This window comes from Diaphorina citri, unplaced genomic scaffold, assembly GCF_000475195.1.
Source record: "Diaphorina citri unplaced genomic scaffold, Diaci psyllid genome assembly version 1.1 scaffold3890, whole genome shotgun sequence".
In the NCBI taxonomy this organism is placed as follows: domain Eukaryota; kingdom Metazoa; phylum Arthropoda; class Insecta; order Hemiptera; family Psyllidae; genus Diaphorina; species Diaphorina citri.
The window spans coordinates 1-14,483 of NW_007381289.1; the positions used below are offsets into that span (position 1 = coordinate 1).

The 14,483-nt window shown below is 40.3% G+C and overlaps 1 protein-coding gene across 1 annotated transcript; it reads left to right on the forward strand.

Annotated features, from left to right (window-relative positions):
* Positions 1–398: 398 nt before the first annotated feature.
* On the forward strand, positions 399–14,445 carry LOC103520647 (ankyrin-1-like; the record flags this gene model as incomplete). The annotated part of the gene is given in 13 exon segments (XM_026831678.1): positions 399–684; positions 3,382–3,421; positions 3,796–6,119; positions 6,656–6,716; positions 6,719–6,756; positions 6,903–7,043; positions 7,559–7,708; positions 9,865–9,964; positions 10,149–10,189; positions 10,549–10,704; positions 11,322–11,420; positions 11,866–11,974; positions 14,204–14,445. Coding segments are annotated over 13 exon segments (3,787 nt in total), but the record flags the coding sequence as incomplete, so codon positions are not given.
* Positions 14,446–14,483: the final 38 nt, after the last annotated feature.

Genomic DNA, 14,483 nt, shown 5'->3' on the forward strand with positions numbered 1-14,483 from the left:
TCGAGCGTGAGTGGTAGGCATAAGAGTTCTCTTCAAATTTTCCGGATTTGATGCCCATCATCGACAAATGAATATATTGACTCAGTATCTCAGTACCTAAATAGGAAGTATTATTATTTTTAATTTATTAGGTTATTTTAATTTATGGATACTTACGAATTGGTTTTCATCCCGACCAATTCGTAAGTATCCATAAATTAAAATAACCTAAGTAAAATAGTATTTACAAAGGATGTCAAAATTAAATAAATTCATTAATAGGAAGTATTATGTCTCTTTGTAATCGAAATTTGAGTGTCATTTTTCGTCAACTCTGAGTAACTAACCCGGGAGCTTCTGCATTACAATAAAGGCGTTGCGTTGTATCCCTGAACCGTGGGTTGTCCCAATAAGATTAGATGGACCCATTACTGGAAGCTTCACAAAGTTACCAAATATTCACAAAAGGTCATCAATACTATTAACCCATTCGGTTCTCATTTCCAGCACAACATCACTCCCCTGCACGTCGCAGCAAAGTGGGGCAAAGCCAACATGGTCACGCTCCTACTTAGTCGGGGCGCCAATATTGATAACAAGACACGGGATGGGTTGACGGCCCTACATTGTGCCGCCAGATCAGGACATGAGGCGGTTATTGAGATGTTGCTAGAACAGGGAGCGCCCATCAGCTCTAAAACCAAGGTAAGGGGTTTTTATATCTTGAGGTGTGTAGGTCTGGTCATGAGGCGGTTATTGAGATGTTGCTAGAACAGGGAGCGCCCATCAGCTCTAAAACCAAGGTAAGGGGTTTTTATATCTTGAGGTGTGAGCTGTTATTGAGATGTTGCTGGAACAGGGAGCGCCCATCAGCTCTAAAACCAAGGTAAGGGGTTTTTATATCTTGAGGTGTGTCCACACATAGTCGGCGGCCGGTCGGCCATGTGTGGACACACCTTAATATCGGTTATACAGAACGCCGACCCTATTTAAGTAGGAAAAAGCTAGGAAGAAGAATATTCATATTGGTTAGACTGAACGCCGACCCTATTTAAGTAGGAAAAGGTTAAGAAGAAGAAGAAGAAGAAGAAGAAGAAGAAGAAGAAGAAGATCGGTTAGATTCTTAGAAAAAGGGAATTTTAATTGTATTGAGCATAAATGCTGGGCACAAATGTCGTTCCTCGCCCAATACAATACGCTAAATTTTATGACTTGGACTCGAACGACCAACCTCCAGCTCCAGAGTTCACCGGAATAATCACTACTCCACTGAGGTTGGTTTAGATTCTTAGATGTACCTTGTTTAACCTACTCAAATAGGACTAAAAAGTCCCTTTACCCCAGCAGTCTAAACAAAGTCTCATGTATTTTATGGTTGTTAAAAGAGTACAATTTAGGGTATCTTTTTGAAAAGCTCCGCTCCTTCTCTACAAAAATGGAGCAACAATAAAATCATAAAATGGTCAACGTTTTCTTATTTAAATTGAAAGCGCGATGTATGCCCCAATGTTCGGTCTCTCTATTCCTGATTGCTGGAAACGAGAAACCTATAAAAATGAAATGTTTGATCAAAATATTAATAGGAATGTGTAGGTGGTTCAGTAAAGTTTTGATTTTTACGCACTCAAATTCTAATAAAAAGAGAGAAAAGTAGGTAGAAAATAGAAATAAAAAAAAGAAAAAAAATAAAACGGAAAACGCCATCAGTAAAACAAATTCACATAAATTTCAGGTTATAATCTGAAATAATATAGGGTGAACCATAATATCACTGGAACTACGAGTATTTCGTATTTTACTTACGTACATTTACTTACTTAGGTATTGTGTTTTGTATTTTAAGGATTCTCTTGTGATTGATTTGTAAACTGCATTTGGTGGCAGGTTTTGTTTTTCTTCTATTGATTCTGTTAGTCATTTTATGAGTTCCTCTCTTGGTTCTTTGGTTTTAGATTTTCCAAATTTATGCCATCGATGTTGGCCAGGACTTTGTATAGTGGCATTACGACAAGTGTTTAGAGCGGGTGTGGATTGTCACAAGGTGATATTTGTAAACTGCATTTGGTGGCAGGTTTTGTTTTTCTTCTATTGATTCTGTCAGTCATTTTATGAGTTCCTCTCTTGGTTCTTTGGTTTTAGATTTTACAAATTTATGCCATCGATGTTGGCCAGGACTTTGTATAGTGGCATTACGACAAGTGTTTAGAGCGGGTGTGGATTGTCACAAGGTGATCGTTTTGTTCCGGAACCTCTTTTTCCCCCCTTCCGTTATACATACATATATTAACGAAGCGCGAAGTTCGAATCTTTTTCTTTTTTATGCCTGTACATGAGCATAATAAAATTTTCTCACATCAGAAAATCTTGAAGTTTAAGGAAGTTAATGTTGAATGTGCATTTCGGTGTTCAGACAAAGGGAAAGGGTCAAACTGAAAACTTAACTTCGGTCTTCGGAATGAGAGAAAAAAAAACTAAATAGAGATAGATTTAACTAACTCCGTTTCATTTTCAATTCCTCACAGGTGGCAGCAGTACTCTTGGAGAATGGTGCCTCTCTCACATCCACTACCAAGAAAGGATTTACCCCACTTCACCTCACTGGGAAATATGGACACATCAAGGTGGCCAAGTTACTCCTTCAGAAAGACGCCCCTGTTGACTTTCAAGGAAAAGTAAGATTTAAAGTTGTAATTTTGTTTGTTTGGTGAGGGTTTAACGTCACTGTATAATAGATCAGTTGCGCTTACTTGGGTGATGTTTCAAAGTCATAGAGCAGGAAAAATGAGGACCAACGGAATTTTTCTTTTTCTCCTACGACTTCTAGATCAGATAAATCGAATTAAAAAATACCGGTAAATCGTGAACTTTGACGTCACGGCATACGCTCCCGTAGGCGATGACGTCAGGTATCCAGGATGGGTACCAGGGCGATACTAGGTATCCAGGATACCTAGTATCCAATAATAATAAAAACGGTAAGAATAATAGTAAATATGTGACCTCAACGTTAAATTTTGCCTTTTGTTAGGAAATTTTCCTAACGAAACACCCCAGCTTCCTATTTTAACTAGAGAACCAACAGAGATCCTTTTGATAAAATATTAGAAAGCCAGCCGTTCCGAGAACGAACCTTATCTGTTAAGGATAAAGTTCAACCCAGGCGGGAATCGAAACTCGAAAGCCAGTACTTACAAGACAGGCGAGCTAGAGCTAGCACCCACCTTTATACTTTTTTCTTTTTTTCTTCAATAATTAAAAAAAAATCTTATTCCAGCACATCTATTCCACCATTTCTACTCTACGTATTTATATTCTAATCCATTCTATTCTGTTCTATCAAACCTTTTTAGAAAAATTTATTCTTCTCTATTTTATTTAATTCTACTCTATTCTACTTTCCAGAACGGTCTGGCTCCGTTACACATGGACTATTCTCTTCCCTGTTTATAGTCCCACAGCCAGACGCTAGTCTACTCTCTGTTTAACGTCCCCTAGCCAGACATTCTGAGGGTGAGTGGCAGGTATTAGTGACGGAATTTTACTCTGCATTCGGTGACAAGCTATTCGCCTACTCATATTAACCTCACGCAGCCTGAGTGTGGCTGGGGAATAGCCAGCAGCACGTGATTGTTAAGATGCTCACCCATCCGCATATAAATCAGCAACGTTGCTTAATATCACTAATTGATCCTGAACTGGTCCATTCAACATTCTATTACTGCTGATTAAAGACACTTCAAGTTATCAATGGTCGTAGGAAGCCGTTTGGGCACATAAGCCAAACAAGACAATAATAACTTACCCTCTGGGATACAGCCCGGGTCCTTCTCTTCCACAAGGCCCCTGTTGATGACGTCACTGTAGACTATCTGACAGCTCTGCATGTCGCTGCGCACTGCGGTCATGCACGCGTCGCTAAGACGCTGCTAGATAAGAAAGCAGATCCCAACGCGCGCGCACTGAACGGGTTTACACCACTGCATATAGCATGCAAGAAGAATCGCATCAAGGTAGTGGAGTTACTGTTGAAGCATGGAGCTTCTATTGAAGCTACCACTGAGGTAAGAGAACCTATGCTACATATAGCATGCAAGAAGAATCGCATCAAGGTAGTGGAGTTACTGTTGAAGCATGGAGCTTCTATTGAAGCTACCACTGAGGTAAGAGAACCTATGCTACATATAGCATGCAAGAAGAATCGCATCAAGGTAGTGGAGTTACTGTTGAAGCATGGAGCTTCTATTGAAGCTACCACTGAGGTAAGAGAACCTATGCTACATATAGCATGCAAGAAGAATCGCATCAAGGTAGTGGAGTTACTGTTGAAGCATGGAGCTTCTATTGAAGCTACCACTGAGGTAAGAGAACCTATGCTACATATAGCATGCAAGAAGAATCGCATCAAGGTAGTGGAGTTACTGTTGAAGCATGGAGCTTCTATTGAAGCTACCACTGAGGTAAGAGAACCTATGCTACATATAGCATGCAAGAAGAATCGCATCAAGGTAGTGGAGTTACTGTTGAAGCATGGAGCTTCTATTGAAGCTACCACTGAGGTAAGAGAACCTATGCTACATATAGCATGCAAGAAGAATCGCATCAAGGTAGTGGAGTTACTGTTGAAGCATGGAGCTTCTATTGAAGCTACCACTGAGGTAAGAGAACCTATGCTACATATAGCATGCAAGAAGAATCGCATCAAGGTAGTGGAGTTACTGTTGAAGCATGGAGCTTCTATTGAAGCTACCACTGAGGTAAGAGAACCTATGCTACATATAGCATGCAAGAAGAATCGCATCAAGGTAGTGGAGTTACTGTTGAAGCATGGAGCTTCTATTGAAGCTACCACTGAGGTAAGAGAACCTATGCTACATATAGCATGCAAGAAGAATCGCATCAAGGTAGTGGAGTTACTGTTGAAGCATGGAGCTTCTATTGAAGCTACCACTGAGGTAAGAGAACCTATGCTACATATAGCATGCAAGAAGAATCGCATCAAGGTAGTGGAGTTACTGTTGAAGCATGGAGCTTCTATTGAAGCTACCACTGAGGTAAGAGAACCTATGCTACATATAGCATGCAAGAAGAATCGCATCAAGGTAGTGGAGTTACTGTTGAAGCATGGAGCTTCTATTGAAGCTACCACTGAGGTAAGAGAACCTATGCTACATATAGCATGCAAGAAGAATCGCATCAAGGTAGTGGAGTTACTGTTGAAGCATGGAGCTTCTATTGAAGCTACCACTGAGGTAAGAGAACCTATGCTACATATAGCATGCAAGAAGAATCGCATCAAGGTAGTGGAGTTACTGTTGAAGCATGGAGCTTCTATTGAAGCTACCACTGAGGTAAGAGAACCTATGCTACATATAGCATGCAAGAAGAATCGCATCAAGGTAGTGGAGTTACTGTTGAAGCATGGAGCTTCTATTGAAGCTACCACTGAGGTAAGAGAACCTATGCTACATATAGCATGCAAGAAGAATCGCATCAAGGTAGTGGAGTTACTGTTGAAGCATGGAGCTTCTATTGAAGCTACCACTGAGGTAAGAGAACCTATGCTACATATAGCATGCAAGAAGAATCGCATCAAGGTAGTGGAGTTACTGTTGAAGCATGGAGCTTCTATTGAAGCTACCACTGAGGTAAGAGAACCTATGCTACATATAGCATGCAAGAAGAATCGCATCAAGGTAGTGGAGTTACTGTTGAAGCATGGAGCTTCTATTGAAGCTACCACTGAGGTAAGAGAACCTATGCTACATATAGCATGCAAGAAGAATCGCATCAAGGTAGTGGAGTTACTGTTGAAGCATGGAGCTTCTATTGAAGCTACCACTGAGGTAAGAGAACCTATGCTACATATAGCATGCAAGAAGAATCGCATCAAGGTAGTGGAGTTACTGTTGAAGCATGGAGCTTCTATTGAAGCTACCACTGAGGTAAGAGAACCTATGCTACATATAGCATGCAAGAAGAATCGCATCAAGGTAGTGGAGTTACTGTTGAAGCATGGAGCTTCTATTGAAGCTACCACTGAGGTAAGAGAACCTATGCTACATATAGCATGCAAGAAGAATCGCATCAAGGTAGTGGAGTTACTGTTGAAGCATGGAGCTTCGTCACATGTTGTTAGTTGTTACTCCAATGTGAAAGTTCATGTTTCTTTGAACAAGATTCAGGACGTAAGCAGTAGCATCTTGCGACTTGCTACTTGCGATGTGTTACCTCAGTGCGAAACGCGCCTAAACTTCAGCAATCTGCGTGTTCGAGTGGGCATCACATTAGGCTGGCACACCGAAGGTCCCGGGTTCGATTCCCGGCAGTGTCAAAGTTTTTATAGTCTCTTTGTTTGAAGTTTGGGGTGCACTTAAGATCGTAAGAACAATTAGCATCGGAGAATTTTGTTTTTGAGCAACTCCAACCATTTTATTTGATAGAAAATAAAGCTCTTCCCTTATATTACTAGGCCCTGTACATTTTGTATCACTTGTTATTTTATGTAAATACATTTTTTTACTCTACTTAAATTGACTCCTGTGGAAGTTTTCTCTTTTTCCTCATCTGATATGTGTTCGGAAGTACCTATCATATGTTGTCGAGGCAGTGTACGGTTTCAGTATGTGTGGACACACCTTAACAATAATTTCAAAATCCTTCTCTATCCCCGTTTCAGGAGCAGCAGACGCCCCTGCACATTGCATCCCGACTCGGCAACGTAGACATAATATATGTTGTCGAGGCAGTGTACGGTTTCAGTCGACGTCGATCGACGGCGTCAACTATGTGTGGATACAGCTGAATGGATACTATGTGTGGCGTCAACTATGTGATTGAATTGATCTGAACAATAAAATAAAAAAAAATCCTACCTAGCTTTACAATAATTTCAAAATCCCTCTCTATCTCCGTTTCAGGAGCAGCAGACGCCCCTGCACATTGCATCCCGACTCGGCAACGTAGACATAGTTATGTTGCTCCTTCAACACGGCGCTGCAGTAGACTCCACCACTAAAGATCTGTATACCGCGTTGCATATCGCCGCTAAGGAGGGGCAAGAAGAGGTAAAACTCCTGCTAAAACGTCGCATTGCTGACTATATTGATGTTTTGTACATTGTGTCTCGATTGTGGACTTTCACAAGGGAATATTTTATTTAAGGCGGCTTTCACACTGAGGTAACACGTCGCAAGTAGCAAGTCGCAAGATGCTACGTAGCATGCATCTTCAAAGACCAGACCATTATTTCAAATGAAACCTTCCTCACTGAGGATACATGTTGCTACTTGAACCCTGGAAACAAGTAACAGTGTTACTTCAACACCAACAGTTACATACATATATTAACGAAGCGCGAAGTTCGAATCTTCTTTTTTTTTATGCCTGTACATGAGCATAATAAAATTTCTCACATCAGAAAATCTTGAAGTTTAAGTAAGTTAATGTTGAATGTGCATTTCGGTGTTCAGACAAAGAGAAAGGGTCAAAATGAAAACTTAACTTCGGTCTTCGGAATGAGAGAAAAAAACTAAATAGAGATAGATTTAACTAACTCCGTTTCATTTTCAATTCCTCACAGGTGGCAGCAGTACTCTTGGAGAATGGTGCCTCTCTCACATCCACTACCAAGAAAGGATTTACCCCACTTCACCTCACTGGGAAATATGGACACATCAAGGTGGCCAAGTTACTCCTTCAGAAAGACGCCCCTGTTGACTTTCAAGGAAAGGTAAGATGAAAATTTTGTTTAATGGGGGGTTTAACGTCCCTGTCTAACTACTAAGGAGAAGGACATACCTGTTCTGAGCGTGAGTTGTTGTTGTTGTTGTTGTTGTTGTTGTTGTTTTAGCGGCTTTAGCTTTCGCCGAACGGCGATAGCAGAATAAAGAAAAGATATCTTTTTGTATCTGCTATACGCCGGGGCGATGGTCTCTAGCTCTAGCCATGTTAAATTGGCTTTTAACGTCCCTGTATAACTACTAAGGAGAAGGACATACCTGTTCTGAGCGTGAGTTGTTGTTGTTGGTGTTTTAGCGGCTTTAGCTTTCGCCGAATGGCAATAGCAGAATAAGGAAAAGATATCTTTTTGTATCTGCTATACACCGGGGTGATGGTCTCTAGCTCTAGCCATGTTAAATTGGCTGGCTCGTACTGAACCGCAGTCAACCAGTTTAACGTCCCTGTATAACTACTAAGGAGAAGGACATACCTGTTCTGAGCGTGAGTTGTTGTTGTTGTTGTTGTTTTAGCGGCTTTAGCTTTCGCCGAATGGCAATAGGAGAATAAGAAAAGATATCTTTTTGTATCAGCTATACACCGGAGTGATGGTCTCTAGCTCTAGCCATGTTAAATTGGCTGGCTCGTCCTGAACCGCAGTCAACCATCATGAGGACTTGTGCTTGATTTTTGAAAGCAGAGAGACCCCTTTGAAGAACTGCCAGCTAGCTAGGCTGGTTAGGGTTAGCTATTCTCTTCCCTGTTTATAGTCCCACAGCCAGACGCTAGTCTACTCTCTGTTTAACGTCCCCTAGCCAGACATTCTGAGGGCGAGTGGCAGGTATTAGTGACGGAGTTTTACTCTGCATTCGGTGACAAGCTATTCGCTTACTCACATTAACCTCACGCAGCCTGAGTGTGACTGGGAATAGCCAGCAGCACGTGATTGTCCAGATGGTCACCCATCCGCATATAAATCAGCAACGTTACTTAATATCACTAATTGATCCTGAACTGGTCCATTCAACATTCTATTACCGCTGATTTAAAAGTTTCCTGCGTGAGGAAAATTCTGGAAGATCTACGGAGCAGTCCGGAGCACGTTTCCAATATGCTTGTTTGTATTTCTGTTCCTTGCATTTAGTTTTAGAGATGGGTAATGAGTGTATAGTGAGTGAGTTATATAAAAAGAACTACCCTACTCAGTTTAACGAGTCATGCTAAACTTCATGTATATATAGGTCCTACAATCGAACCTGTCTAAGTGGGAAACCTGGATAACTGGGAAAAAAATCGTGGCCCCTTCATTTTTTAATAAAAAACCTGATTAAATGGGAAAATCGAGCCTCTATAAGTGGGAATGACTATTTCTAGATACTTGATCCGGAGCCTCTGTAAGTGGGAAAGGTTGCCTTTTTCCTAGGTCCGGAGCCTTCAGCGGACCTCTGTAAGTGGGAATTTGTAGGAAAGCATAGTAACCCTTACTGACTCCTCTTCCTCCAAACCGGTGTTTACATTTATCTCTATAAGTGGGAAACTTTTCAACTGGGAAACCTAGATAAGTGGGAAAAAATTGTCAGTCCCTTGGATTCCCACTTAGACAGGTTCGACCGTATAAGGATTAGAGAGTTGAAGAGTGTCATTTGTTTTACTCTGCATTCGGTGACAAGCTATTCGCCTACTCACATTAACCTCACGCAGCCTGAGTGTGACCGGGAATAGCCAGCAGCACGTGATTGTTAAGACGCTCACCCATCCGCATATAAATCAGCAACGTTACTTAATATCACTAATTGATCCTGAACTGGTCCATTCAACATTCTATTACCGCTGATTAAAGACACTTCAAGTTATCAATGGTCGTAGGAAGCCGTTTGGGCACATAAGCCAAACAAGACAATAATAACTTACCCTCTGCCTCTATAAGTGGGAATAGAAAAACGGCAACCTCTCTAAGTGGGGAAAATTTTCAACTGGGAAAACTGGATAAGTGGGAAAAAATTGTCAGTCCCTTGGATACCCACTTAGACAGGTTCGACCGTATAAGGATTAGAGAGTTGAAGAGTGTCAAAGACACTTCAAGTTATCAATGGTCGTAGGAAGCCGTTTGGGCACATAAGCCAAACAAGACAATAATAACTTACCCTCTGGCCTATGTTTTGTTCTCAGAACGGAGTTACCCCCTTGCATGTGGCCAGTCATTATGATCATCAGAATGTGGCTCTGCTACTTCTAGAGAAGGGAGCCTCTGTACATGCCACGGCCAAAAATGGATAGGATAATAAGCATGTTTTAGGATCGACTGAGTAGTCCACTGAAAAGAGTGCAAAAGACAGTTTTTTTACTGTGCCAAATGTGATGGAACTAAAGACTGTTCTATTCTTGTCCAATTTATTCTAAAGCAGTGATTCCCAAACTGAAGTCATGAAGGATTTCAAGACCCCCGGGTAAAAATGGACACACACCCCTACATATTGCCGCCAAGAAAAACCAGGTTAGTTGCAGGGAATTATTATGAGTTAGTCTATTTTTGTGGAAGTTCCATGATTACAGATAACGCATCTTCTAATTCCCAACCCTAGAAATTTTTGAGTTGAAGTGAGAAGATGTTGTTGTTGTTTGCAAATGTCGGGTTATTTAGCAGGCAATTATTATGAGTTAGTCTATTTTTGTGGAAGTTCCATGATTACGGATAACGCATCTTCTAATTCCCAACCCTAGAAATTTTTGAGTTGAAGTGAGAAGATGTTACCTATCTTCAAAGTTAAAAAAAAAAAAATTGTTTTTTGGAAATCGTGGGCAATACACATTGTGAATTTAGTTGGCTAATTTTATCCATGCTTTATTTCACAGATGGACATTGCCACCACTCTGCTAGAGTATGGGGCTAAACCTAATGCTGAATCTGTAGCTGGGTTCACACCCCTACACCTAAGTGCCTCGGAGGGTCATGCTGATATGTCTGCCATGCTGCTTGAACATGGTGCTGATGTTAGTCATGCCGCCAAGGTAAGAAATCAAGCACCTACCTTCGTATTTACAGAAAATGAAATTTACAGAATTATAAAAGACCGGGAAGGTTTTTATTGGGTTGAGCCAAATAGAGTGGGAGTGGCTGAACAGGAATGGTGCCACAGAACATACCCTGAGTCATGACTCCAACAGCAATTGCTGGAGATATGAAAAATATTGCCAAGGTAAGAAATAAAGCACCTACCTTCGTATTTACAGAAATAATCATAAAAGACCGGGGAGGTTTTTATTGGGTTGAGCCAAATAGAGTGGGAGTGGCTGAACAGGAATGGTGCCACAGAACATACTCTGAGTCATGACTCCAACAGCAATTGCTGGAGATATGAAAAATATTTTCTCCCCCACAAAAAAAAGTAAGAAATCGGTTTGCTGACAAATGGTAACAGACGAAGAATACGTTTAAAAGTCATTTGAAGGACCCTAATGGCCAAAACTTTAGACTCTAGGGACCTCAAAACTGGAAAGTGCAAAATAAAAAAAAGAAGAAGAAGAAGAAGAAGAAAAAATAGTCGTAAAAAGTTCATAGAAAAAATTGAATACTTCTCTTATGTAGAACAAACAGTTTGACATATGAACTTTACCTCTTATTTCAGAACGGACTTACTCCTCTACATCTATGTGCCCAGGAGGACAGAGTAGGCGTGGCTGAACTATTGCTGAAGAACAACGCTCAGGTCGATACGCCTACCAAGGTAAGAAAACACAAGTACCTAGAAATTTAGGTAGGTTTACTTCTTATTCAAGAGGTTTAATAAGGGAACTGTAAGAGCGGGCGTCTTATCGTCCTCAAATCGAAAAGAGAAGGGGGACAAGAGAAGAAAAATCCAGCCTTTCTGAGAACGAACCTTGTCTGTTTAGGATAGAGTTCGCCCCGAGCGGGAATCGAACCTGCATCCTAGGGTTTACAAGGCAGGCGCGTTATGCTACCTTTCATACTTAACTAAGCCCTTTTAATAAGGTTTTCCAGGTGGGATACTTTGTCAAGTAACATGATATAATGATAGAATAAAGAAGTCTTCACCAGTACTTCTTTATTCCATCATTATAACCTTTTATTTCTAACTAATGAAATTTCATTAAAATACAATTTTTGGTGGAGTTTACTTATGGCCCTTTCCTATCTCCCTCGTTGTACAGAAAGGGTTCACGCCGCTTCACATTGCCTGTCACTACGGTCAAATCAGCATGGCCCGCCTCCTCCTAGATCAGTCAGCAAACGTCACCGTTCCAAAGAATTTCCCTTCGCGTCCGTTTGTTTCAGGATCGGAATCCTCTTCATCCTCTTCCCATTCATCATAGGATACACAAATACCACAGACCAGGGGTTCACACCCCTGCATCATAGTGCCCAACAGGGACACAGCACTATAGTGGCATTACTACTTGATAGGGGAGCATCGCCCAATGCTACCAATAAGGTAAGTTTGGGTCTCCTGTACCACAGACCAGGGGTTTACACCCCTCCATCATAGTGCCCAACAGGGACACAGCACTATAGTGGCACTACTACTTGATAGGGGAGCATCGCCCAATGCTACCAATAAGGTAAGTTTGGGTCTCCTGTACCACAGACCAGGGGTTCAATGCTACCAATAAGGTAAGTTTGGGTATAGGTACCATTTTTTTTTCTCTCAATTGCAGATATTTTTTAATTTTATTTAATTTAGTTTACGTAAATAAGTATGTACCTAATTTATTGTCAGTCTAAGAAGTCCCTTTGTGCCAAAAAGCTTCCGTTATTTATCCAAATATTTTTGACAGATAATTGTTATATCTCTTGTGTTATATGTATTATGTTTATTATTTTTTCACAACATTATTTTGATATGATTACATACATTGATTGAACACTTCTTTCAATTTCCGTCAGAGCGCAGTACGTACCTATCTACTCGTATTTTCTTTCCTTGAAAAAAGAAAAAAATCTAATCTCCAATCATTATTATTTTAATCACTTCCCCTTTAAACTTCTTTTGCAAAGGGTGGAAAAAAAGATGTAAGGGGAAAACTAAACAAAGAAGGAGGTTAACTGAAGAGAATAGGGGAATAATAAATAATTGAAAAAGAAGAAAGAAAAAATATGTGGTGTGAATTTCACACGACTTTCTATTACAGTGCCTGTGGAATGAAAAAAAAAGACACATATGTACAGACTATTTAAAAGATCACTTTTTGTTGGAATCACAGGACCTCAAAACAGACATGTCCACCCATTTCCCGATTTTGAAAAGTTAGACCGTTTGAAAAGTTATGGTGTACATTCCTATTGTACATAATTATAGGTTCCCCATACAAGAGATAATAGAAAGTAAAATGAAATGGGAAAACATTTTTCATATTGTGGTAAGAGAGAGGGTGTAGTAAACCTCTTGAGACGATGAATATTATCTTTCATACAAACTCTATCCCTTTCCCAGGACCTCAAAACGGATATTTCCAGCCATTTCCCGATTTTGAAAAGTTAGACCGTTTGGAAAGTTATTATGTACATTCCTATTGTACATAATTATAGGTTCCCCATACAAGAGATAATAGAAAGCAAAATGAAATGGAAAACATTTTTCATATTGTGGTAAGAGAGAGGGTGTAGTAAACCTCTTGAGACGATGAATATTATCTTTCATACAGACTCTATCCCTTTCCTCTCTCCCTCTCTTTCTTTCTCTCGAGTATGTATGTCTCCTTTAGTTATATTCTCTCCCCCCTTCCCTTTCTCTCCCTCTCCTAACTCTTTTCCCCCTCTTCTTCCCTTCGAAGCTTTCTCAATTTTTACATCCCATTACCTTCTTTTGTTTCTACCCTTTTGCTCTCAACAGGCATAAAATGAGTCTTCATTTTTAAGGAAGGCATATTTATGAACAAAATACTGGCTCTCAAGCTGCACTGAAGCATCAATTCCATACATCTGATCTGATGGGTCAAAATTTGTTTCAGTCTCAATTGAGGGCGAGAAATTTTGTTAGGCGTTAGTGTGAAAGGGCAAAGAACAAAACTCATGTTGAAAAGGGTTAACACACAGATTTTAGACATCTGTGGGCGGGTTAAATTTTGCCCCTCCTACATAACAGCTTGAAATACTTGAAATCTTTTGAATAGAAAAACAAAGCTCAATAACCTAAAGAAAACACAAGGAAGAATACCTACTTGAATCAGATAATGGAACCACCCTGGTCTTATTCATAAATAATGTAACCAAACCTGAGTGGGAAGAAATTACAGGGTGTCCAAAAGTTAGGGTACCAAACTTAAAGGAGTGATTTATTGGGCTAAAATAAAATATTGACCAAGGGCCTCAATGCATAAATTTCTATGATAATTTTTTGTGGAAAAAGTGACTATTCTATTTTGAGGCACAATTAAGATCCCCTTTATACTATTGGTTTAACGATAAAGAAGTCAGTTTTATCTTATTAAATATCACACCTTTAAATTATTTGGTACTGTAACTTTTGAACACCTTGTATAGCATTCTCAGTGGGGGGGGGACCTAAACAAAACTTTCATATTTATTATTTGAATATAGGGTTCACGCCGCTTCACATTGCCTGTCACTACGGTCAAATCAGCATGGCCCGCCTCCTCCTAGATCAGTCAGCAAACGTCTCCTGCACCACAGACCAGGGGTTCACACCCCTCCATCATAGTGCCCAACAGGGACACAGCACTATAGTGGCATTACTACTTGATAGGGGAGCATCGCCCAATGCTACCAATAAGGTAAGTTTGGGTCTCCTGTACCACAGACCAGGGGTTTA